The 27170-nt window shown below is 37.6% G+C and overlaps 1 protein-coding gene across 1 annotated transcript in view; it reads left to right on the top strand.

Moving 5' to 3' along the window:
- Positions 1-2205: 2205 nt before the first annotated feature.
- PHTF2 (putative homeodomain transcription factor 2) overlaps positions 2206-27170 on the top strand; it is a 55693-nt gene continuing 30728 nt past the window's right edge. The window contains exons 1-5 of the mRNA XM_075727713.1: positions 2206-2250; positions 15353-15409; positions 15825-15836; positions 19525-19594; positions 22137-22295. Coding sequence (XP_075583828.1) covers positions 2206-2250; positions 15353-15409; positions 15825-15836; positions 19525-19594; positions 22137-22295 — 343 coding nt within the window. The remainder of the gene's footprint in view (positions 2251-15352; positions 15410-15824; positions 15837-19524; positions 19595-22136; positions 22296-27170) is intronic.

Below are 27170 nucleotides of genomic sequence, written 5' to 3'. Positions count from 1 at the left end.
CAGTTCTGGGCTCCCCAGTATGAGAGAGACATGGACTTACTGGGGAGAGGCCAACGAAGGGCCACAGAGCTGGTGAAGGGACTGGAGCCTCTCCCCTGTGGGGGAAGGCTGAGAGAGCTGGGACTGTTGAGCCCGGAGAAGAGAAGGCTCAGGGGGATCCTGTCAGTGTCTGTGAAGGGAGGGTGCAGCGCGGACGGAGCCAGGCTCTTCCCGGTGGTGCCCAGGGACGGGACCAGAGGCAACAGGCACAAACCGAAACACAGGAGGTGCCGTCTGAACATCAGGAAACACTTTCTTACTGTGAGGGAGACTGAGCGCTGGCACAGGTTGCCCAGGGAGGCTGTGGAGTCTCCATCTTTGGAGATATTCAGAAGCCATCTGGACAAGGTCCTGGGCAACCAGCTCTAGGTGGCCCTGCTTGAGCAGGGGGCTTGGGCCGGGCAACCTCCAGAGGTCCCTGCCAGCCTCAGCCATTCTGTGATTCTGTGAAACTCTGCTTGCAAAGTTTTTTTAGGAGATCTTCTTGTGTTGATTTTTACCTGTTATGCTTGATCCTGGAATCGTTCAGACAGTACATTTGGAAAACTTGTTTAATATTTTGAAGTTACCTTTTTTTTTTGAAGTAACTTTTTCAAAGCCTTTTGCATAATTTGTTAGGAGTTTTATAGCTTTACAGAATAAAATAGGAATTTTCTTGCATGTTAAATACTTAGAACCATAGAATCGTTTAGGTTGGAAAAGACCTTTAAGATCATCCAGTCCAACCATTAACCTACACTACCAAGTCTACTCCAAGCCAATCAAGGGTAGACTAGACTGAAAACTTGGTGCAGTTATATAAAAATAACATTCTTAAACTTTCTGTAAACATAGGAAAGATGCTGAATATTATGTGGAGCTGAAAACTTAAGCTTTTACCAACTAATGTTAAAAGGTCACATGTAGTATAGTGTGCCTATTTTTGCCATTGACTTTTTTTTTTTTTAAACTGGGCTTGAGTATGGCGTATTTGTTCACATACATATATTTTTAAAGGGAATCAGTAAGATGAAAGATTATTAAACACAAAAGTATTCAGATTTTTTGGCAAATATTTTAACAGGTTTTTTAATGCCTTCTTCCTTCTTTTCTTCAACTGGCCGCTTCCTGCCTTAATTAACAGTTTGAAATGTAGGTACTAAACTGATTTAACTGTTATTAATCTTTTAATATCTGAAGTAATCTGTGAAATATCTGAGTTTGGTTTTAATGATAATGCATTAATATCAGAAAGAACTTGCATATTATAATAAAATATCTAGAAAGAATTCTGTAATTCTCACCTAAACTTTCCTTTGATTTTACAGAATGTCCAATATGAGAGAATATGTTTAATTTTGTAGAAAGACAATAATTCTAAATCTGAAGGCTTTTTAGTTTTATTTTCTTTATTCTTACTTTTTTCCTGGACTAACTCTTCTGACTGATTACATGAAAGAAAACTTTAAAAATTCATTTTCAAGGTAGGAATGCTTTATGTAGGCTGAAAGGTGTTGTGGTTTTTTTTGTTTTTTTTTTCACCCCCACATGGCAACTAATGAGAATGACATCAAAGATTAACTAATACTACTGCTATTTGTTACCGTTAAAACAAACATACCACTCTTCCTTGTTCTTTCTCCTTTTGACTTAATTTTAGTCTACTGTTTTCATGAGTGTATTAGTTTTATAATTAGTGGAGTTCTAGCACTGTTGTTTTTTTTTTTCCCTCCCAAAATATCTAAGTCTGTATGAATTTCTCTTACATTTTATAACACAGTTATTCCTGGACTTCAGAATACTGTGCTGTGGAATAACTATAGATTGCTTAATTTATCAGGAAAAAAAAAATGCTGCATGTAATATAACTCTCGTGAGGTTCTCACGAGACACTAACAGATGATCTCTGTGCCACCTGTGTTTTACTGGGAAGGATGGACAAAACTGAGGCTTCTGATGTCCTGTAGCAGCACATTTGTAGTTTTTTGTTTACTTAGAGCAGAAAACCCAAACTCTGACTAAAATAGTAATGAGGCAAGGTGTAAAGTAAATATAGCTGTTCAGTGCTTTGCAGGTAACGGGAGTGTTTCTACATTCCCTATGTTGGCCTTCATAGGGAAGGTGGAAGTAAAGTTCTGTCTTTTTCTGTTAACAGCCTAAAATGACTGTGTGAATTCAGTGGAATAAATGGCGTCCAAAGTAACTGATGCTATAGTTTGGTACCAGAAGAAGGTAAGCTTTCTATTTGTTTTTATGGTGGCTTTAAAAAAAAATAAAGTTGGCTTATTGTGCTTTATGTGTAAAGTATAATAAATACGAAATACTACTGCCTTATTGGTTAGCATTGTATAAGAGTGAGTAGCTTGAAACTTTTCTTTCAAAAGTAAATAAATATTTAGTGACTGTATCTAATGAAATGGAATAGCTTTGGGTCTGTGTTGAAAACTCCTCACTCCCTTGGCTACTTGTGCTATGAAACAAAAGGAAAGAAAATTTTTGTTCTCAGTAGAATGTTAATTAATGTACAGGAGGATGTTGTTTCTATAGCACATAAACGAATCCTTGTATGTAAGTAGAAAGCAAGAATTTAAATGTATTTTCTGTCAGTAGCAAGGAACTGTGTAACCCATACCCAAAAGAGATAGGCTAGGGCTTTTTAGAGGTTAATTAGAAAAAAAAAATTGGGTGAGAGAGAGGAAAATGATCTCATTTGAAGATACGTAGTTACAGTATCATCTGATACTGTATCTTTTGATTCATATTTGCACATAGAAATGTTGATGTCTCTTTCTAATTTATTATTTTGACAATTTCACATCATCATATCCTCTTGACATTAGTATGCCAGTTGGCTTACTCAGTTAAATTGCTTTTAGAAAGCTGAACAATTTGCTAAATTTTGAGATATGCTTCTTTACTAAGATATAAATAAGGTGTGATGATAATTCTTTTTTTCTTGGCTCTCCACGATTTAGTAAGTTTCTATGAGTTATTGTTTTCCTTGGGCCTAGGGCTGTCTTTTTGAGAGGATGCATCTTGTCCTTAGGAGAATGATGGCAATGGTCTTCAAAACAGAAATTCTGGTTGACTTCTAGCTAAGCAACAGTTAATTTATAGAAATAAGACAATACTGGTATGCTTTGCTGAGATCTGTACAACTGTGAATTAAAGGTACAGTTGGAAAAGCAGAAAAATGAATTTTGCTGACTTAATTTATGCCGAACATTCAATTACGTATCAAAAAATTGAAAATAATTCAGAATTTAATGAGGATTTTTTGTTTGTTTTTGTACTTCCCTTATTCAAGCTTTACAAAAACATATTTTTGTAAAAGTATCAGTGGAGTTACACTGTAGTTTTGAACCATTTCTTGATTGCAGGTCCAATCCCATTTTTTAAAGATTTGGAGAATGACTTGTAGATGATTTAACGTAACAAAATTCAGTGCAGGATCTTATGGAAAGGGAACGTGATGTTGATTTTACCTGTTCCCACTCATTCTCTCCTAAATTTCACTCATTCACGCTGTCATACTGATAATACAAGCACCAAGTTGTGTGCATATTTGGTCTGGCTGGGACCTGTTTTGCACAATGCAAGAGATGCTGGCTATCGGATCCTCATCACGTCTCTGAGGTTTTTTCATTGGTGATGATGAACTAGTGTTTGGACAGATCTTTTGTGGTATTTAGCTTTATATATAAATGGTCCTTTGATGCAAGAAAGAGTCTGAAGTCTCCATAAATCTGAAGTGAAGTTCATGCTTGTTATCTGTTGCGTGGGGTTTTTCTTGTTTGTTTGTTTTTGAAATACATGTCTGTTTTCCTGTTGATCATGCAGGAAAAGGAATTCCATATGTGATATGCTCCAACTTTCCATCCTCCTGATGTTAGGAAGGCAGGATCTTCTGCTGATGAGTCACTGCGCTGTGATCTTACAGAGCGCAGGCCTTCTGGTCTTGATATAAACGACCCATTCCTCAATTTTACTTTTCCCAGGACACTGCTCCTAACAGGATTACTCATTATCAGTACAGGTCATTCTTTTAACCCTTGTTCTGTCATTTTTTCTCTAGTGATTTCACACATATTTCCATTTATTTCATTCATAGCAACAACAGTATTTCTACTACAAGTCTCTGTAGGCTTTTACAGAGGTCTGCTCGGCCAGAAATTGCATGATGCCTTTATGGCAAGCAGTTGTGATGAGACAGCTCCTGTTACTTCATGAAAGACTGGGCTATCTTCAGGAGGGATAGGATCTTGCATAAACCATATGTCAATGTTTTCAATGGTGTGACCAAAATTTATTTGCAATCCACAGGTGGACTGGGGTCTGCCAAATGAGGAGGCTTTGCTTCTTTCAGTATGAGGAAGTGGGCTCTTATTTTGGGACAATGGCTGCACTGCAGAAATGTTGCATCTCATGCAAATGTTTGTGCTAATTAGATTGCTGTTTCTTGGGTCCCATTTACTGAAGGTCCTCCTGGATCAGGCTGATAACCCCAAGGGGGTTTTTAACTTTGTAATGCGGTGTGTGATCCTTTCCTGGGAGCATCTAGGCTCTTTCACCCATGTCCTTGACATTATTTATTTATTTGTTTGTTTGTTTATATCACTTACATGGCACAGTGGGTTTTTTTCCCCATGGATTTGTTGTTTGTACCAAAGATTTCAAGTTGGGGAACAGGAAGAGCTATGCTAGTGGTTAGTGGGTACCAGACTTCTTTTTTTGTCCTTTCTGATACACTTCTATTATGTGATTGCTTATGATGGCAAAATACTGGACTCTCTGAACTTGTGGTTGTCCCACTTACTTGCTTTTTAGATCTGCTGATTTCCTCACAACAGTAACTGAAACTGAAAGTGGGGAGGGATCAAAACTTAGCACATTCTGGCAGTAAAACATTGTTTCTGGGGCAAGAGAGAACCAGGGTTGCAGTCAGTATTGATGAAATTGATATGACTTGCCTGTGTGATAAAATGAGGAAAATAAAGTGCTATTTTGGGGAGGTATTTTCAGATTAATGAATTGGTCTATGAATGCCCTAAAAAAGAGCATGAAGAACTTCTGATATTTATAGTCATACATAAAGAAGAAAAATAAATTTGAGTAGGTGGAGGCTGTGTAAGAAATATTGAGCAGATAAATTGCTCCTTGTGTTTTTTTTTTTAAATTTTGATGTATTTTTTTGATGTATTTATTTTATGTATGTCTCTACCGAGTTTCAAAGGTCTGTTGGCTTCTCAAAACTAAGGCATTTTAATGGAAAGAATTAAGCAATTGAGCTTTTGTGACCCTAGTTTAGGCAAGTTTTCCAAACACCAAGTTTACTCATATGATTCATACTGTTGTTTGAAATAGAGCTCCTCGCACGAGGATGATTTAGTAATGCACTTAATCGTTTAAAAGGTCAGACCTTTTATTATGTAAACTTGTTTTTTGTTGTTGCAATAGATTTACTCTGCTTTTAGTGCGTCGGAGCTCTTGATTACTGTCTTGTAAAATACAGTAATCAATTCTTAGTTATTTTAAGTTGGATTATAAGATTTCAGATAGTGTAGTATACCAGCTTGGTATTTGAGATATAAGATTGCATGGACGTAGCTTACTGCTTCCAGTGATAGCTTGCATTTCCCAGTTGGTATGAAGACTTTTGCAAGGCATGAAATCTGAACAGATATATCCTGCTAGATACAGGTTGGCTCTGTAGAAAGCAAAATAAATTAAACCTCTGCTGTGTTCCTGGATGCACTGGGGTGTGCAACGCTGAGATACTCGTGTCAGACTAGGTTTCTCTAGCTTGTTTTCAACACTTTCTGCTGCGCTGTTCTTGCAATAGAAGGGTGTGGCAGGGGTGTCTGCCTTGCTCCCTGGAATGGTTCGTTACTTTGGTCCCAGACAGCTATCGAGCTAATATTCACATATATGCATTTTGTTAATTAATATCCTTAGTATTATGTGTATTTACCAGAATACCGAACTTGCTTCAGATTTGTAATTGATGAATTTTTTGGAGAAAACAATCATAATGTTTCCTCTGCAAAAATCTGACAAACCCACAATTATTTTAAATGATTTTAGTATCTGGTGGCGTACCTTTCTGATACTGATACTTTATGCATACTTGAAGTATTGCCTCAGTAATAGTAACTGATATTAAAAATAATAAAATTGGTAATAATCTAAACTATTGCTTGTATTGCTTGTAACTTAAGCTTTTTGCATTAATTTCTTGTAATATTTTCAAAGTTTTACAGATAATGGTAGACGTGCAATTTTTGTTCTGGTTTCCAGTTTGGAGACTATACGTAAATTTACCTCAACAACTTTCTGATTTTCAGTCCTCGCAGAAACCTTGCTGCTAAAATGGGGAACTTTATACAAATTTATTGATAATACTGCAGAAGAGAATTATGTTGTTCCTTCTCCTGGGGATGGTTGTAGGGGAAGACAGAATGGAACTTAAAGAATTGAACGCGAATCCTGCACCCGATGGCGTATCAGTTAACTTTGCCAGTGCAGCTTTCTGCTGTTTCAGGTGTCCCTTGGGTATGGCTGTTAAAGGGCACAATAAAACAAATGAGATGTTTTCCCTCTCATAGCTTTAAAGGGCAAAATTAGAGTTCTAATTGCATTGCTTTAAGATCTGTAATATTCAGTGTTTTACAGCTCATTAGTCAAAGATTATACTTGCCAAGTTAATAAAGAAGGAAATAAAACGAAAATTATGTCATTCCCTGAAACCACCTGATTTCCTTCTTGGCAGTGAATTCATAGGATGCATTGGTGACCCTGGCACCAAAGCCAGTTTTTGCTAAATGGTTGGGCTGTTTGGCTATATTGCCTAAAACTTTGGATGCATCAGTTCAAAAAGGTCTGCCTTCAAGTGCCAAAACTTGACAAGTGTTGGAGCTGGCTATTTGTGAAAGCACTGAGGAAAAAAAAGCGTATTTAGAAGTTTCCTTTCATGTAGTGCTGGGTTTTGGTATGCAAGATGTCATCTGACCAGACACTAGGGATTGCCTTCAGCACCTTGTTTTGGTGAGACAAAAATCAAGTTTCTGAATCTTGTGCAGAAGACCACTCAAAAATTGGCGCTGTGGCTGAAGGAAGCAGGCTTGCGTTTCACCTCGCTGTTGGCTCCCATGCCTGCTTTGCCTTCCCACAGACTTTCATGCACGTATCTGGTGAATTTGGTCAGGGGACTAATCCAGTTAAAACTGCGAATCTATAAAGAACTGAACCTGTCTAATGGGGGGGGAGGGGGATAGAGCAAAGAGCTGAAATCCCTCTGTCTTGAGAGGGATTCTCTGATTCTTGAATTGTTTCATTATGCCTTGTGAAACTATAACCTACCATTTTCTTTTCTCTTCCTGAGTGATCTGACTGACCTTTCAGCCACTCAGATGAATGTGCTGGCACAAGGAAGGTCTGCTGTGGGAAGTGGAAATGATCAGGGATGTAAGGCCAGTGCTATTTAAAATCCTAGTTACAATGCTGGTAAAATTGCTGGATTTTCAGTGGTCTTCAGGGAATTATACTGAATAATGAGGCTGTCAGAGCTGCTTTCTTTTCCCAGTTACATCTTGAGGCTGCTTTGTTTTGTGCAAGTACATAGTCATTAAAAAAAAAAAAAAGAAAAAAAAAGTGTTGCAGAGGCCTTGAATCCTTAACACTTGGAGAGCAACTGGGCTGTGTTAGCAATAGTGTAGCCAGCGGGTCAGGGGAAGGGATTATTCCCCTCTGTTCAAGTCATGAGAGACAGCATCTAGGGTGCTGTGTCCAGCTTTGGGCTGTCCGGTACAAGAAAGGTATTGGCATTCCTTGGCAAGCCAAGTGGAGGGCCACCAAGTTTGTTATGGGGCTGAAGCATGTGATGTACAAAGAGTCTGAGAGATCTTGGCTTTCTCAGTCCTAAGAAGAGAGGGCAAAGGGGAGAGCTTACTGCTATCACAAGTACTGCTTTGGAGGCCATGGAGAGGATGGAGCCAGGCTCTTCTCCGAGGTGCACAAGGATTGCATGAGAGGCAATAAACACAAGTTGAAATGTGGGAAATTCTGATTAGATATGAGGATAAAAATGTTTAACGTGAGGTTTGCCAGGCATTAAGACAGGACCCCAAGAGAGGCTGTGAAATGTCCAGTCTTGGGAGATGTTTGGATCTCTGCTGGTTAAGCCCGTGAGCAGCCTGCTGTAACTGGACCTGCTTTGCACAGGTTCCAGGGGTTCCAACCGGTGCCATTCTGTGATCAATTCAGTTTGAAATTTGAAGATGAGTAAACATTATCATAAGGGATTGTGCTTAATTACCATTAATGGCAGAGACAGAATCTCATTTAGTTTGTGCTTCTTTTTAGGTTTTGCTCTGTAGTCCACTTAAGCCAAATAAATGGTACCTGAAGTTACCCCTAGTGTCCAGTTCATGTCACTAGGAAATGGCTTAGAGTATGTGTTGGTTATTCCTGTGCTCTTATTTAGTTTAACCTGCAAACTCTTTCTAACTATTCTTAATTTTCCTTTATGTTTAATTGTGCGAATAAAAAAGATGTTTCATGGTTTTAGTAGATATGCTAAAATCTGTAAACCATTACTCAGGGCAATATGTAGCGCTGACTGATGTTACCAAGATCTAATCTGTAAAGCATGATTCAAAAAACTATTAATACATAGTTGATAAGTGTTTAATTATGTATTACTGTACTCTGAAAGGGACAATATCTTTGAAGTAAGCTTCGGTAAAATTTCTGTTCAGTGAAATGGATGAAAGTCCAGTGCTGTTGCAGTTATTGCCAGAATTTAAGCAGGTCATTAGTTGGCAATTCAAACAGTTAAGAATAAATAACTCTTAAAGTTTTGAATTGCTTCATTTTACTCTAAATAGTTGGTTTCAGCTCTCCCTCTGGGGCCGAACAGGGAGAAGGGAGGAGAATCCCAGCATCTTTTAGTAATCAGAGGTAACAATTCACCAGTCATAAATCCAAAGCTCTGCACCTTAGGATATACAGTTTTAATCCCTTCATTGTCTTTCTCCATTTGACTAAAAGTTACTAAACTCTTTGCTGTTAGCAGACAGTGTACAACTATTATATAGTGATTTCTATCTGTGGTTTATTAGCTAAGTTTGTCTCAGCTTAGCTTGTGTGGTCCACATATCCGCCATAAACAAAATTGAAAAAAACCCACCACCCTTGAAAATGAAAAACTTCCTGGAAAAAAGTCATGCTAACAGTAGAAATCTACTCCAGTAGAGATAATTATACTTCTGAGCTACTAGATTATTGCCTTTGCTCCAATGGGGATCAGTTCATGTAAGAAATAAAATGGGGTTTAAAATAACATTAAGAATCCTGTTCCAAGTTTTGAGAAAATGAGAAATGATTTGTCTAATATCTGAAACTGTGTACTTAAGCATAAACTAAATAAGCATTTGTAAAGATATTTTTAAAATTAATATTACATGTATAGAAATTATTTATATATCAATATCTTAATATTAAAATTGATATATAAAAGCATACAGTTTTTTGAAGAATGTTGAACTGTAAAAGTTAATAAATCATATTAGCTAATATTTTAACACTAAATATTTTAGTAAGGTGTTAAACTCTTAATTTCTTTGGTAGACAGTCCAAGGAAGCAACTTTATTTTTTAGTTACCAAGCTCTGTATCTTGTATCTTTTGGATTTGTAATACTATTGTGATGTTGCTTGTAAATGTGTTTAGAGGTTCTAAAGAGCAAAGCTTAGCATGCAGGTTTCATTATTGATAAACATTAAAGTTTTAAGATCCAGCAGGAAATAGTATGTATTCTTAGGATTATAATCTTTGCTAGTCTGCTTGGTCATAAATTATAAATGTCTCCTGAAATATTGATTGTTTCCATTAGAATCAGAAGGCCTTGTGAGTATTGGGCTACAGCTTGATACCATCACTGCCTTAGCTTAAAGTGAATATCAGTGTCATTCACAAAGCTCAAATTCAATCTTGATGCACATATGGCTTGTCAGGAGAAAGACAATGGGAAGAAATATTACGCAGTGCAGAAACCCTTTGCACTGGGCTTTATTTGAAGTAAAAAATTAGCTGTGTTTTCAATAGCTTAACTTTTTACTTAGGCTAATTGCTGTTAGTGTTATAAAACCAAACTGTACAGGTGCCAAACAAAGTTTAGATATATAAAGAAATGTGATCAAATGCTTTCTGAGGTATTTGGTTGGGAAGAACTAAGTGCAATCATTTTAGGTAATTTCAAGAGGTGCACATATCTCTTAAAACCAGAAAATGTTATGAGGAGTCTGCACTTAAAAAGAGTCTCAAATTTATTTATTCTTTCAATTAAAAAGCAAGCTTTATCAGGTGAGTTTAGTTTTGTCAAATGTGTAATTGTATACCTTAATATCCCATGCCAAGTCACATACAAGTTAATAATTTTTTTTACAATTAATTACTTGTGAGGGAACTTTTTTTTCCTGGAAAACCTGTTTGAAATTTTATTACACTTAGTTAATTTAGGATGCTAAACCCCAACTTTTCCATTGGGAAAGAAAACTGGCAGATTTTCAGTCTTTGCCTGTAATCCCTTATATGCTGAAAATTTTAATAGCTGCTTGAAGAATAGTTGTTAATTCTGCAAATACATAAAGGAACAGAATTCCTTTCATCTTCTTTACTCGGTGTTTGAGACACGGTGTCTTGAGAACTGAACATTTTAGAGGTAACTGATTTGGGTAGACTGGATAGAATCTTGGCATTGAGGAAGTCTGGGATGCATGATTTAAACTAAATGTGCATGAAATAACATCTGCTAGTTTATCTAGTTCTGCTACAGGTAGGTTATACCACAGTTTTTTATATCTGTAACATTACTGACAAGTTTCCTACAACAGGGTTATGTTGCTGTTGATGCTTGGTGATGAAAGTTACATTTAAAAATGATAAGATAGGCTCATTATCTAACTTGAATTAACAAATAATTTAAAAAACATCAAGGGAGATTTTTTTTGTTAATTTATTTTCTGCCCAATCTTAATAAATAAATACAATGCTATAGAGTACAAACTTCAGATCCTCTTTGAGATATTTTATTAGTTAAATTAGAATAAATTTCTGTGATAGATTAAAATTGGAATATTGTGTTCTATAGTTTGCTTAAAAGGTCAATTGCCAGTTGGAGACTGGACTGATGGATTGAAAATATCAGTGACAAACTATTATACAAGCAGCCTGGCACTAAGTCTTGAACAGATTTTAAAAGCATTACTTATTGTTATATATGTAAAAATTGGACAATTTTTGGACCCTTGTATTTTGTACTTTAAATTTTCTTTGAAGGATACTGCAGAACTTGCAGTTATAATGGATGAGGCTCCAGGCAGAGTTGGTGGGTTCAGGATTATATAGGTACTTGAATTGATTGGGATCTTCATGTTGGCCTCACAGTTCCAGGCAGAGGAAGCTTGAACACCTGTGGAGGAGCCCTGGGGACAGTTGCATAATGAGGGAAGGTTCCTTTGATCAAGTTTTGTGTAAATTTAAATTCTTCAGTTCGGAAGCATGAGTGATCTTCTCTCTAGAAGGTTATTCCTTAATTTTATTTGCCTTTAGAGCTTAATTTCTTTGGCACTGCTAGATGCTAGACTTCTTTTCAGTGTCCTGCAGGTATGTACGACTTTAAAGAATTGCATGAATAGCCAAGAACTAGAGCCTACATGCAAACATCTGACAACTTAATGTTTAGATTTAACATGAAACATAATTTAAATGCAAATACTTGTAAATCAAAACTCTTTGAAGATGGAATTGACTGGTGCTGTCAATAATTTGGAACTGGGAAGGCTTGCTAGTATTAACTTACATTCTTGAATTGATTCAGGAATTACATTCTTGAATTTAATTCTTACAGGTGTCCGGCATCTCTGGTAATCACTGTATGTTATAATTTAGCTTGTTCTCAGTGAAAAACACTTTTCAATGAATTCTGCAAGATATGTTCCACAAAGTGTAAATGTGTTTTCCTGACATAAGGTAGAGAAGAAAAAAAATTATTGCCTGTGTTTTTTACTTGCCTTGTTTCAGTAGCACTAGTTCTACCTATTTTTGTTTAATGTGGGAAAGGAAGTGTGCCAGTATGCTACTTTATAACAAAGTCTTTGTTTTCATGTGTTTCCTTCTGATACACTTGCAAGAGAAGTATAGAGGGATGCTTATGCAGATGGAGAGAAGGGAAATTGAGTATCAGATCTAAATTTGATGTGCCAAGCACGGATGTGCTGAGCATGTATGCCTGCTCCCTAAAGTGCTTCTAAAACTTTCTTGAAACACAAAGAGGTGAAATTAGGTAGATTTAAAAAAAAATTAAAAAATTGTGAGAGATTGTAATGATACTTACTGTCTGTAAGTATCCCTTTAACTCTTTTCAGTTTGAAACAGTATACCTTTACTTAATAGCCCTGTGCTCAGATTTTAATAATTAAAGTTGATCAGAGGTGATTGGCCAGATCCACTAGTCTAATAAAACAGTTATAGAAGACCATTTCCCTTAAAGTTGTTTTGGGTCTCTCATTTTACCTCCTGCTGGAAGAATTGCTTTATGGGGCAATGTTAAAAGAAAAACGTGAATGGCAAAATCCATACTACTTGTCTTTTTGTGGAGAGAGAAGCTGCTAGCTAGCCTTGAGGGAGAAGAAATATTTGTAGGAAAATATAACTAAGTCAAATTTTTAAATTGGTCAACGTCCTTGCCTGAGATGTCTTCTGGGATCTGTGTTTCCCAGAATTCCTTTAACAAATCGTCTGGTTTTTGTCTAAAAGAAGAATGCTCTTTTCAAGACTCTTTGAACTCTACACCGGTTTCAGCTATGAATGGAATTAAGAATACAGAGTTTGCTTTACAGCTTTATTGGCACAAAGGCTTCCTTCCACATTTGTTTCTTGCACAATCGAGAGGGAGACAGACTTGCATCCCCTTTTCGGTCTTTGTAGAAAGACATTTTTTTGGAAGTGAGGAGGGGAGGATGCAATATTATGCAGCACAAAAACCTCACTCCGGGGCTCTTCGCAGTAAATTGCATGAAAAACAAGAAGGCCTGAAATTTAATTTAAAATGTATTTGGAGAAGGCGGCAGAACAATTAGATATAAATGTCTGGGTGGAGTTGTTATTCAAGATACTGAGTTTTTAATTGCTGGCTGTTATCCAGGTGGAGTTAGCGCTTAAACTTCCTTTGGTTTAATTACTTTAATTGTAGCAAGTGTGTAATTCTGCCCAGTACAGTGTCTGACTCCCTAATTATTTTCCACAGTCTACACTTTTTTTTCCAAAGGAGAAGTGCAAAGTATTTATTATTATCGCCAAAAAGCCGGTAGTTTGTGGTTTGTTTTTTTTTTTAACCCAGAGCTTTAAGGTAGTGAACTACAGAAATAGTTTGGGTGTTTACCTCTTGTGAATGGGAAGTATTATTTAAATTTGGGAATGGGTAATTTAGTAATTCAGTTCGCTGTTCTCACTTTTAGATATGCTTTGGACCTTACTGCTATAAATTAAATTATTATTTTTTTCTTTCTTTTCCTTGATGGGGCAGGTTTAGAGGCACAGAAGATGCCTCTAGAATTGTTGTTCATGGGTGTGTTTGCCTATTGGCTTCCCTGGGTGTCTTTTTGCATTTATGTTGGATCCTTGGTTAAAAGATCCTTTTTAATGAAGAATGACTTCCTCCCCACCCCGTGTAACGCCTTCTAATTTAACACTGAAGACTGAAATGGTAAAAGACGAAACAGAACCACGTTTTCTGGTTTAAGGTGTGTGCACTTGTGCTCGCCCCTTTTATGTCTGTTGCAGTTTGCGAACTGGAACAAGAAGTCATACTCTTGCAGTAACGTTGAATTTAAGCAGGCTCGCTCAAATGGCGGGGGTTCCTCTTGCCTCTCTGCCAGGTGCCTGGGCTAAGGTGCTTGTATCGGCGCCCTGCAGAGTCACTGAAGGGACAGGGAATCTCAGGAAATGCGTCTGTCTCTCCCTCGTGACCTAAAAGCGATCTTGCACTTAACTGCTTAGAGTTTGTGATAGGAATCAAACTCCAGATATCTAGCAGTGTGTGTGCACGTGTGTGCGTGTCTAGGTAGAGCTGCTGGGGTGGAAAGGTTTTAAAATTGACATAGCAAAAGAGATCGTTGCTGAATATTATCTCAAAATACTGTTTGCGCAGAATTCAAAGCAATCTGATGATCTTTGATAACTTCTTACAAAACTTGGATACATTGTCTCACAGATTGACTTGTTCTTGTCACTATCTTACGTGTGAATGGCCTGAAGTTTAAGGTTGCCCTTCTTCAAAATATCTGACGGTCACAGAGTGGCTTTCTTGTATAAACAAGCGCACAGTCATTTCTTAAATTAACCATAGCTACCTGTATTGATGCTTATTTGAAATGGCAGAACTCATAAAAATTGGTCTTAGTGCTAGGGTTTTAGTAAGTGCTTGCACGATCAACCTTTATTCTTTCTGTGGTTCTGCTCTTATGAACGTGCAAAGTTTTCTACAATGCTGTGGTGAGATTAGAGCCTGGGATAAAACAATTCCTTTTTATCCCAATGTTTTAACTAAAAACTTGCTCACGTTTAGGGAAAACTAAGATCTTTAGACGAGTTTCGTGAATAAATAGACTAGCAGCCTAATGAGGGTGAACAAATTTGGGATTAGGTCTACTAGGAACGTTACTTCATTAGTGCTTCAGTGGGAAAATGCCGTTTGCTGATAATCTTTGAGTTTTCCCTGGCCTGTAATCTAGTTGATTACCAGCCTGACCATATATTTTGTTGCTGTACAATCTTGAGAGAGAAAGCTAAAGACAATGTAGCTGTAAAAGTGGGTGGAATGGAACGGGAAATATAGAGGGAGATGGTTTAAAAAAATAACAAATTCATTGAAGGTATGAGTTCAACTAGATGTGCATGGTATTTTCTCTGAAGTTAACTGAAAAACGGTGTCAGTGTTGCTGCCGCAGGTCTGCTCTCTGTCAGCACGGAGGCTGGAATCCCGACCGAGGTGGGAGGCAGTCTGGCGTTCCCGGTGCTCCGACTTGCACAAGTCATGCCGTGAGGCTGAGGCTGTCTGCTGGCCTCTCCCCTCTCTCGCAACCCATTTGCAGGTTAGCTAGATCCAGTCCAGCCAAGATGGAATGGAGAAGATAAAGGTTTCTTTGTAAATAAGTCTCCCCAAGGAAATAACCTGCTGTCTTCATGCTTGCCTTGTTGAAGATTGATTGATTTTGTTTGATCAATGTCTTTTAAAACCTAATGTAGATTTTTTTTTGTGTGTGTGTTCTTTTTAGATTGGGGCATATGATCAACAAATATGGGAAAAATCAGTAGAGCAAAGAGAAATAAAGGTAATAATATTATAGCATTTCAACTTTTTTTTTTTGGCCAGTTATCAGCAGTGCTGTCTCTGGTTGTGTACACTGATGGAATTTACAATGTATGTGGTGGTATTTAATACTGGTAAAGTAAAACCAGACTTCTGGAGTGTAAACAAATGTAACCAGCATATTATGCTCTATTTATTTTACATAATTAATAACTGCAGCATTTAAAGTGCTGTATCTTTCTGTATGGCAATACTTTTTCTGTTTTTCTTTTCAGTTATCTTAAGCGAGGGCTTAGTTGTTTTAGCACCTCTGTCTTCCACTTTTCTTTGTGATGAATTCTAACGTCAGTTATCTGAGCTCTCTTTACTTTCAGTCAGTTTCCTTATACCTGCAGTTTACTTTTCCTCCTTTATGATGCTGTCATTGTTTTGTACAGTTTATTAGACTGGTGAGTACTTGAGGCTTTGTTTCTCTGAACCAGCAGTTTAACAGCGTTCTTTGCATTTTTGGTTTCACTAACAGCGCCATCAATGTCTGCCACATTGCTAAATTGTTTTGGAGAAAGAGAAATCAATCCTATATGTAGTAGTTTTATGGATTGTATATTATGTCATACTCCGTGATGTTAATTTAATTAACATTTTCTTGCAATTAACCTTTTTTTCTTCAAATACTGCACACAAGAAGTATGCTGTTACTGCACGAGTTTCAAGGCATTGCTAATTCTTAACATTAGCAAAATGTACATTGCTTCAGTTTCCCTGTGGGTGTGGTGCCCCCCCACCCCGTACTGAAATAGCAAACCAAAACGTGCTCGGGGCACTTGTTTGCATTGCGTGGAAACTGTTACTGACCTGAACCGCAGGCTTCCCCGATCTCTGCGCAAAACCCTACAAGCCGACTTGCACGTCGGGGCTGACGGGATGCTTTGGAAGTGCTTCTACACCCGGTGCCTGACTCTGCGATGCCGCACGTCCCCGCCTCGATGGCCGCCCAGCGAGCCCCTCCGGCGGCCTGGGGTTGTGCCAGGCGCCTCGGGTGACTTAAAGGCAGCACCCCTCCGAGCGCAGGGCCCGCCGCAGCCGGGAGAGTGCTGGTAAGACAGGCGGGAGCCTCTTCTGGGAAAATTGTGTCTTGAGGTGCGGTTTGTCTGAAGCGTGTGGAGCGCGCGCTTTCAGAAGTGTTCCTGACAATCAGTACAACGAACTTCAGACCGAGACCCTGGCGCGTTACTGGTTTCCAGGGTCCCTTCCACCACCATGAAAACCACTCGCCATGATGACAGGTTCTTGTAACTCTTGTATCGTAAGACATTATGCAAATAATTTATTGCAAATAGTGCCTCGTGCTTATGTGGTCAAGCATTGGAACAGGCTGCCCAGAGAGGTGGTGGAGTCACCATCCCTGGAGGGGTTCAAAAAACAGGCAGACGTGGCACTTTGGGACATGGTTTAGTGGGCATGGTGGTGTTGGGTTGACGGTTGGACTGATGATCTTAGAGGTCCTTTCCAATCTTAACGATTCTATTCTAGTTTTACTTTCATTAAAAAATAATCCAGCCACCAAGCCAGGAAACATGAAATTAATTATTACTCTCCCCTTAACTGGTTTAGTGGTGGACTTGGTAATGTTAGGTTAATGCTTGGACTGGATGATCTTAAAAGTCTTTTCCAACCTAAACGATTCTATGATCCTGTTCAAAACGCATCACGTTTGGCTCAGGAGTCCAATAACTAACAAATTATGGTGTCTCTATGAGTTTGTGTTGACTGAGTTGAGTGTAATAACGGTAACACAGAAACAGACTACTAGTTCAAGTATTGCACGTTAGCACTTTAATCTCAAGGCTACTACAGTACTGTTTATAAATTAACTTTATTAAAAATTAAAAAATTATTTTTAGTAGAAAATTTGTTTCTGATATTATAAATGTATGTTTTAGTTAGAACTATAGTAGAATCTGTTAAGATTAATTTTAAAATTTGTGCCAAAGAATTTTTACAATAATACCGACTATTTTTAAGTATTTTTATTTAAACTTTATTTTTGCTATTAGTTAGCGGGAATGTGTCTGGTGTGGAATAGAAATTATATGAACTAACTGGATGGGCCTGAACAGTATGAAACAGCGCAAATATATATCTTTTTTAATTAGCCCTAGTTTGAAATGCTGCTGTTCTCTCTACATATATTACGGATATTTGTAATGCATTAAGAGAGTGGAGAAATTGCATCTTAATAAATGGAATTCTTTCATTGCGTGTAGCAAAAAGTAGAACAACTAATTCAGTGTAATCTGTGGACACTGAAAACACTTGAGATTTGACCAATGGAATTTTTAAAGAATGTGTCACCACTTCTTTTCCTATGAAAGATGCATCAAGTTATACTGTTGACTTTTTTTTTTTTGCAGAATTCTTTCTTTAAATTGAAAACATAGTTTTGACCACAGTGGTAAATTTTTCCTAGGATTGTGCATGTGTTTCCAGGCGGGTTATTTTTTCAAAGATACACGTACATCTTTATTTAGACTTTCAAGAAAAATCTTGTGGCCCATAAGCAGTAATACATTTGAAAATTATTACATCATTCAGCATTTCATTCTTAAGCTTTAGATCTTTTTATGAAATAGAGTGGCTCACTTATGTAAGATTTCACAAGAATCTGTAGCTGGTTCTAGAATTATAATAATTTTCCATTCTAATTATGGGCTTGTTTTCTCATTCCATATAAAATTACCATGGTTTTAAGACTGCTGTTGTGTAAAAATCTTGCATGTTAAGCTCTATGCAGTGCTTAAGTCTACAATACAACTGATTTTCTGTATTTGTCATCTTCAGAGCACATTTTGTCCTATCCGTGTTTCAGTTCTATGTATTAATTTTGTTTTGTTTTGAGCAAACTCTCATTTTTCTAATAAACACATCAGGTGATGACTATATATCTAGTTCATTGTGAACAATTTGGGTTTGTTTTTTTATTTTTGTTTCAGCATGAAAAATAAATCCAGTTGAATTTAGATGTGAGAAATATTATGAACTGCACTCATATTTGAACAATTTGCTTGATATTGTTCTTATGAAGATTAACATGACCCGATTTCACTGATCTTTCATTGATAATAATTGAATTTTCATGCTTTCATCTGAATTTAATGTTTACATTTGAGTAATAATGTTTTTACATGTGGATGAAATATGACAGTGGTGGAAATCTACAGTTCATGGGTGAATTTAATGCTTTTTGAATGAAAAGAGCTAAACCAATTCCATCATAATTCCATTTGTACCCAAAATATTTTCTTAAATGTTATGTTTTACTCTGTATGAATTGTTCTCTGCGGAATCATTATTGGCTGGTGTGACCAAAAGCCTAATCTAAAGGGATCAGAATAAACTCACAACTGTCTCTGAGGCTTGAGAGTATAGCATCATGTTTTAGCATTAAAAACAAAGCTGAAAGTTTTGCAAGATAGTTTGGCCCTTCGGAAGATACCATTTCTAAAAGACAAAATAGATTTGCTTTTTTTACCTGTTTCTTTCCTATTATGTGGGGTTTTCCCCCCTCTTTTTAATAGACTAATCTATATTCACTAGTAAGAAAAATTCAGTACCTTTCTATAATTTGGATTTCTGACAGTGGAACTTGCTGATCAGCAGCTCTTGCATTACAACATGATTTGCTATCTAGGTTTGGAATTAAGGAGTTACAATGTAAGCCTTTTGTGAAGTTTAATTAGACATCTAAGGAGAAAAGAGAAAGTAATTTCTTGCAACAGTTCTGAAAACCTAATATAAATGTATTACTAATTCTTGCAAGTGTGTGCATATGTTGTCTGCATAATCCCAAGCCATGGGAGATGAGTGCTCAGTGCTTAACTATGTTTGAAAAATTACCTAATGGGTCAGTAATTGGTGGGGTTTTGTTTAGATTGTAAATTGTGTAAAAGGCATTTATTGTGCCTTGTTCCTTGGAATGCTTATTTTATAGTACTTTAAATCTACGAAGTTGACATATTTGTCTGAATTTTCAATAACAGTATAGGTTAAATACAATTACTGACTGCATCAGTATTTTTTCTTTCATAATGCCTGTCATCTGCGTGGATGTATTTTGATAGTATTTGCCTATTGCAGGGTTTGAGAAACAAACCAAAGAAAACAGGACATGTGAAACCAGACCTCATAGATGTTGATCTTGTAAGAGGTAGGTTCTGAGCTAGAAAAAGCTGAATTTCTCAGTGTAAAAATAAGTGCCTTCCTGTATCTTGTAACAAGAGTGTATCAGTAAGTATTAGGAAAAAAACCCACCAAACCCCAAAAAACCCAACCATCCCTACGTAACTCCTTTCTAAAGAAGACATCTAGGAAATAGTGTTAAAAGATGACCTCTAGATTAAACTGAAGGCTTAAAAACTTGATTTAAATTCTGTTGTATAGATTTAGATTTTGAAAAAAAGAAACACGTGGATTGTCATGGATCAAAGTTTTGGAGTTATTCAGAAATCTCCCATTTACCATGCATTCAGACTTCTTCCAAATCTTCTGACATCTAGAGGAAAGGTTGTATTGACATTTCTGGAGAGCAAAAATTGTATAGGTCTTGAATATTTCTTGCCTGTTTTAAATAACAAAACAGCAACAGAAGGTCAGATGATACGAGACTTTTCAAAAAGTCTTTATCTAGTCTTAATTTATTTGATCTTTATATAAATTTCCCTCATGCCTGGGGAAGGCTAGGGAAAATATTATTTAACATTTTTTCCCCATGAGCCCAGCAGCCAGCAGAGTCTCCTGAATCCACTCAGCAGAAGTAGTGCTCTTTGAATTCAGATCTCGAATTAAGCGAAGCACCCTGCTGTGCTCTCGCCCTTAGAGATGTGCAGGCAGCCTGACACCCAGCGCTGGCCCCTAGGGACCCGCTCACCCCCTTGCTCCCTGGCCGCTTCACCCGTTAGTCTGGCTCGATCTTCGCTAGCAGTCGCACGCTCACTCGCACGCCCGGGTTGCTGGCGCTGCAGACACGCGGCCCGCGACTCGCGCTCGGATGTCTGACGCCGGTACTGGCGCTCAGCCCCCGTAGGCATGCGTGCATGCCCCATAGGCTGCCCCTCGCCCAGGAGAGTGCGGGAGGGGTTCGGCACGGGGATAGCACGGGCTGCGCTGATCAGGCACGTGGCGCGGCCAGACGGGCAGCGTACTGACCACCAGCTGTTTACAGCAACTGGCCCTTTTTATCCCCTCACCCCTCAATTCCCCCACAATTGTTCCTCCCCAAATCACATAAACCCCTGCTTTCTCCCGCCCTTGGTTCCTTCCCTAAACATCCCATCCTGTGCAATCCGAGCTCCTTTTCCCCTGCATCCCATAATGAGTCCCGCACCCCTGGGCAGCAAGCCCCTTCCATCTGAAGGGTGATCCGGAGAACCGCTCCCCGTGGCTCATGGCTTCACGCCTGGACAGCAGGGCTGATGGCTCTGCTGGGACAGCCCTGGGAGGGGCCTGGGCAAGGTGCTCCTTCCTTGATTTGGGTTCCCGCCTGCCCTCGTGCCTCTGTCCTGCGCTGGGCTTGTGGATGGGCCTTCGACGGGCGGATGGCTCCAGTGGTGGACCTAGAAGAACCCTGGCAGGGTGTTATTTGGGCTCCCCCTCCTGCCACTGTCTCTTTGAGCTCCCTCTGCAGGTATGCAGGCGAGCTTTTATCACATCACCTAACAATATAACCTTTTAAAAATGGGAATGTAAGAGAAAGAAACAAAATCAAATAACATTGGAACTTGAAAGAAACAGAACTGAAAACTAAATGTTTGTAGGAATTGGGGAGCAGCAGTAGAGCACTTCAGTATAGTGATATACATGAATAGCATTTAAATGGCTGCTCTGCGTGGATGTCTGAGTTGGCATTAAAGTGGTTCCAATACCGGCAGCATTTTACCTGTGCCAGCGCAGAGCTCACTAATGCCAGTTTTGCTTTGTCAACAAGGCGGAGATGGCGTAGCAGCATGCAGTAGTTGCCCTTTCCAAGCAGTAACCTTGGCATAATTTAAGTCGCACCCCCATTAAGTAAATGTTACAGTTTTCTAGCTGCCAAAGAAACGGGAATTTGCAGGGAGAAAAAGAAACGGAGGGATATGAGAGAAAGGACATTTGAATAAGTGAGATGAAAATGGTGTAGAAGGAGGGACAAAGATAAATTATTCTTTGGGTGGCTTCCCTGCTCCTGGGGCTAGTCCTCAGTTGGACAGATATTCCTCTATACTTCTCAACCTTATTCCATTTTCCTGAACGACGTGGCTGGAGCAATTTACAGATGTTGATGTTTTTAGATCACTTTGCTGTGTTGGGAAGGGGCTCTGGCTGTGCCTGCACAGGCATGTGGAGTTTTCATATGACTTCCTGTTGCTTCGTATCAAGTTTCTGATATGTCAGTGAAACAGAATAATTTTTAATAAATTATTTTAAAATAATTTTGACATAGTAAGAAATGGCAATGTTTTGTTACTCACACATTCCAAAATTCAGGTATTTGTAGAAGTTCCTCATAATGGCAGTTAAGAGGGCACCAACAATTTATGCAAATCTTGGATTGAGGAGATAGTGACATGGTGGAAGTACGAGATATATTCAAATAATTATGTTTAATAATTGGTCCTTTAAATAACTATCTTAACTACTCTGCTATTGAACGACTAAAGTTATTATTAGCCATAACAATGAAATATATCGAAATTTCTTTTCTTTTTTTAAAGGATCTGCTTTTGCTAAAGCAAAACCTGAAAGTCCTTGGACATCTCTGACCCGCAAAGGAATCGTGAGAGTTGTTTTCTTTCCATTCTTCTACAGGTGGTGGCTACAAGTGACATCGAGGGTCATCTTTTTCTGGCTGCTTGTTCTTTACCTTCTTCAAGGTAGAGTTGGATTACAGGATCAGCTTCAACTGAATGCTTTATTTTAACCATATGGGAGCTTCTCTGTGTTATTTGGTTCACTTTATGCTGTTAAGGTTCATTCCAATATTTTTTGAAAGGTTGGAATGACACAGTCCCAAGCATATGTCTTTTGGTTAACATTTCTTTTACATATAAAAGGGGGCATACTGAAAATTTAAGGATTTCCTCACAGGCTTTCTTCAGCATTTAGCACACATGTTAGTCTGTCATCTCTGTATATAAATTAGGTTTCCAGGACTATCTAATTCAGTTCAGGACTGAGAAATATGAAAGAAACCTTTGGCTGAGGCAGTGTGTTTTGTCTTGGGCTTTTGGTCTTTCTGGTACTTGTGCAGATCGAGAGCTCTGATCAAGAAACAAGCAAGGCCAAACCTGCCAAGGTGCGTGCAGCTTGTGCAGCCTGGTAGGATGGTCTGTTTGACCTGTTTCCAGTTGTTCTTCCACGTGTTGTTTGGTCACATCAGAGGCAGTGAACTTCTAGCTTATACTTTGGTCAGACCTCAGCTGTGCTGAATGACTGGCGAAGGGGGGGCTTATTGTCCTATGTGCTTCTGCTATTTTTTTCATTGCAATGGGGAGACTATACATCTTGATTTTGTATTTCGTAGATTATAGGACTTTTGGGCAACTGTTAACAAACAGAAGGCAATTCACAGCTTTTGGGATACTCAATCTCGAGGTCTAGTAATCTGACTTTGTGCTTCTCTTAATTATATATAATATATAAGAGGAAAATTAGAAAGGGAAGAATGTAGTGAGTCAGTATCTAACAGTGTAAAAGTCACCAAAAGAATAAGTGTATCAGAAGCATGTACGACAGAAATGGAACAGAAGGTTAATGAAAGTTGGGAGCAATTTAAGTACCCTGAGAAGCTAAATGACTGATAAGTTTTCCACTGAAATCCAATTAAAATACAATATTACTTTTTCAATTTTGCCATCTGTCCTTGCAGTTGTGAATCACTGTATCATTTGGAAGTTGTATTTAAAACAAGAAATTGAGTTTAAAAAAAGAGACGACGGTGCCTTTTGTGCGATGATGTTAGCAGCTATAAAATTAATTTCACAGTGCCAGTTCCCCAAAACTTGAAATATTGACAGATATTCATGTGGTCTCCTATAAAAGCTTCTCCTTATCCCCATTTCTGACATAGGTGATAAAAAAAGTATTGTTGCATATGGTAGCATTTGTGTATACTATGGTAAGCGATCCCATAGTGTTAATAATTTTAATCTCATTTATAGTAATATAGCTAGTAAAATACATAAGTTCATTTGTTATCATGTTCATAGGTGGCTTATTCTGAGCAACACCATTACAGTAATTTTTTATGTTCCCATTATTAAATTTATTTTAAAAATATATCCACACTTAATTTGTAGAGCCTTCACAAGACTCTAAAAGCAGCAAAATAGTGATTCAATGCAGATTCTGAGTGCAAACAAGTTTTTTAGGATGTTTATTACAGAGCTATCCTGTAATTAGCTCTTTTCCCCCCTCAGATTTCTTGGGATCTATGATTTACTAAAGTTATGGTTGGAATGCATCATTTCCCTAATCCATATAGTCTGTAATGTGACAAAATATTTCTGATATTTCTGAGGTTGTGAATTAACAAATACTGGAAAAGAATTAATAGTATTCCATATTACACTATAATCCAAATATTTGAAACACTTGTCTTTTAAATTGTGCTGAATTAACTGCAGAATTTTTGTTGTCTTTTTAAATAAATTGAAAGACTTATAATGTACACGTAAGTGAAATTAAATTGACAGAATTTTTATTGGAAACTATTTAGAACAACCCCCTTCAAGCCTCTCCTTCTGGCACTTCTATAGAAGTTCTACTTATATTTTACTCAGAAGGTGCGCTCAGTTATTAATTTCGTACCAAATTGGTAAGGCAGCACCAAAACATCAAGAATCTGTTATGAAAACTTAACGAAACACTTCAAATTCCAGTGGCCATACTTCTGCCCTGAATCTGAATTTTGTATTGTAGCTCGGACTTTGTCATCATGACAGATTCTCACTGACACTGTTGTAAAATGGTCTGACTTTATTTTGTTTATATATGTTTAGTGAAATGATTTTATTTAATTGTGAAGTATTTTTTATAGATTTATGAACTGCATTACTTGGAATTATTGCTTTGAAATTGATTAGCTTTAAGCAGGATACTTAATAACATTTATGTACGTCTACAGAAAATAATTCTTTCCTTGGCTGTAGATTTAAACTCCACATTTTATTTGCATTGGTTTCCTTTAGTATAAAGTATGATTAGCAAAATGTGTGATAAGAGAACTACAGAGAAATGCTTTTTGTTCAAGGTCATGGAACAGGCCGATGAATTAAAGTAGAAGTAAAACCTTTTTCTTCTGACTCCTTATCCATTTAGTTTATAGCATTACCTCATTTTTACTTGAAAAATGTTTCTATATTCTAATAGGAAAATGAAGTGTGAAATTATAGTGTGTATCTCTGTTGTGTATGTCTTAAGTATGAAACAAGAAACTTTAATAGTGATATAATGGTTGTTTATTGTGGTGAGATACATATATATGTATGTATGCATTTTTATACTTGGTAATACAAATATTTCAAAGCTTCAAATGCTATCAAAATAAATGCTTGTTGGTCTTTGAAATGCACAGTTGCTTTCTTTGATACAGCTTTTTACTCTGTGATATAATTTAATTTATGTCTGTTTCACAAAATAAATAATTGTCATTTAGAAAAGTACAAGTCCAAATACTATAAATAAGTAAAGAAATAATTAGAAGTGGTGTGAGAAATTCTGTTCCGAGACCTAGCTGTTGGTAGGAGCAATTCTAGGATAATCTGAACTACATCATATTGACATACTGTGCAGAAAGAAGTTTTTGGATTTCCCTCCCATCCTACCGAAAGGATCAGCAGACTGGTAACATTTTCTTAAATCCATGTGAAACTTCATGGTGGGAATCTGCAATCTACAGATTTGTATCTTCTGGAAGAAGGTGATTTCTTCTAGGTCCCTCTGCTTTGCTAAATGTTTTTGAAGTAGCAGAAGAAATCTTGCAGTGAAGTTTGAAATTATTCTGGGAAGGCCTACTCCTGCAAATCATTTCACATGGATCTGTGGAGCTCTGTGTTCTCAGAAGTATATGTTTATCCAAATTGTATGGTAGGAGTCAAAATTGGCTACTTATTTACACTTTATATGTTATGAAACTAATTGTATGTGTGAGAAACTCAGATAAGCTCATTTAGAAAGAGGTAGTATTATCTGTACCTTTTACTATCTGTACCTTTTTTGTTCTTCCTTTATTAAGTTGGATTACTGATTGTTGCATACTGTCTTTCTGAGAAACCTCATGGCAAAAACTTAGTCCACATATAGTAATAAAAGATACCCTATGTGTTCTACGTAAGACTTCTGTGCTTTAATTTAGGAAAAAGACTGATGGGAAATTAGAAGTAGATTACCACAATCAAAAATAATTCTATTGTTTTGTACATTCATCATGTTTCTAATACTGGTTGCCTTGCTAAAGATTATCTCATGAAAAACATGTCTAATCTCTTTTTAGTGGAAAACATCGCATCCAGGTACCTGCTGTGTTAGGTGTGGCTTCATGTGATATATTTTAGGTGTTTGAATGTGGCACATGAATTTGCATGTGGCTGTACTTTTTTCAATTAATTTTAGTAGAGAACTGTTAAAAGCTGTTGAACTTGTACCATGTCTTTCTTGTGCTAGGAGTAGGTCTAAGTTATGGGACTTTCACTTTTTAGTGGTACAAGAACAAAACCAAGTTCTCATGGGATGTGCAGATGTTAGGCACAGAGAATTATTCCCCTGTTCTGTTCCTGAATTGTTTTTTGGAGTTTCTGTTTTTTCCTTTCTTGATAGCTTCCCTCAGCTGAGTTACAGAACACAGCACTTCAAGCCATAGAGGTAGAGCAACAAGAACATAAAATAAGCAGAGAAAAGAGGGATTGCCTCTTCTGTCTGCCCCATGCCTGTTGAGTGTGTTTAGATTGACCTGATGCCTGTAAAGACATTTCTGAGTTGTAGAAGTGGTTTGGCTCTGGGTACAGGAGCAAGAAGAGCTACATGGGAGTTGGCTGTATACGAAAAGCTGGTTGTAGGGTTACAAAATTTAACAGTTAACTATGGAATTGCAAGCTGCCCCTTTTCCAACCACAGGTGCTAGTTAGACTCCTGGTCACTTCAGCTGGAGTACCTCATAGTTTACACGGTTTGTCTTTCCTCATTACTAGCAAATATACACGCAAGTATATATGAAATGTATACAGGGTTGCACTTACACATGTCTGTATCCATATGGACAATTTTGTCCTTTGACTGGCATATGGAGTTTAAAATGCATTCTGCTAGAGAATATGAAGAGTTTCTAGTCTCAAGTCTGTTGGTCTTTACACTGTCGAAATAGATGTATGGTTCCACAGAATCCCAGGCTAGTTGAGGTTGCCAGGGCCCTCTGGAGATCATCTAGTCCTAACCCTGCTCAAAGCAGGGTCAGCCAGAACAGGTTGCTCAGGGCCGTGTCCAGTCAAGGTTGAATATCTCCAAGGAGGCAGAGACTTCACCCTGTCTGGATAACCTGTTCCTGGTTTGATGAATCCTGTGCTCACTTAACTTGTTGGACTGTGCTGCATCATTATAGGTGATACCAAATTAAATTTATTTGGGCTGCATTAAGGATGACATTTGCTTTTTGTTTTTGTCTCCTACTGACTGAAGTTTCACCTTAATTTAGTTTCATGACAGATCTAGCTTTCCAAATGCTTCCCCCCCCGCCTTACTTCATTCTGCTGCCT

This window comes from Pelecanus crispus, chromosome 1 (genome assembly GCF_030463565.1).
Source record: "Pelecanus crispus isolate bPelCri1 chromosome 1, bPelCri1.pri, whole genome shotgun sequence".
NCBI lineage: Eukaryota > Metazoa > Chordata > Aves > Pelecaniformes > Pelecanidae > Pelecanus > Pelecanus crispus.
The sequence above is the reverse complement of the archived record's forward strand: the minus strand, read 5'-3'. Positions and strand labels throughout refer to the sequence as shown.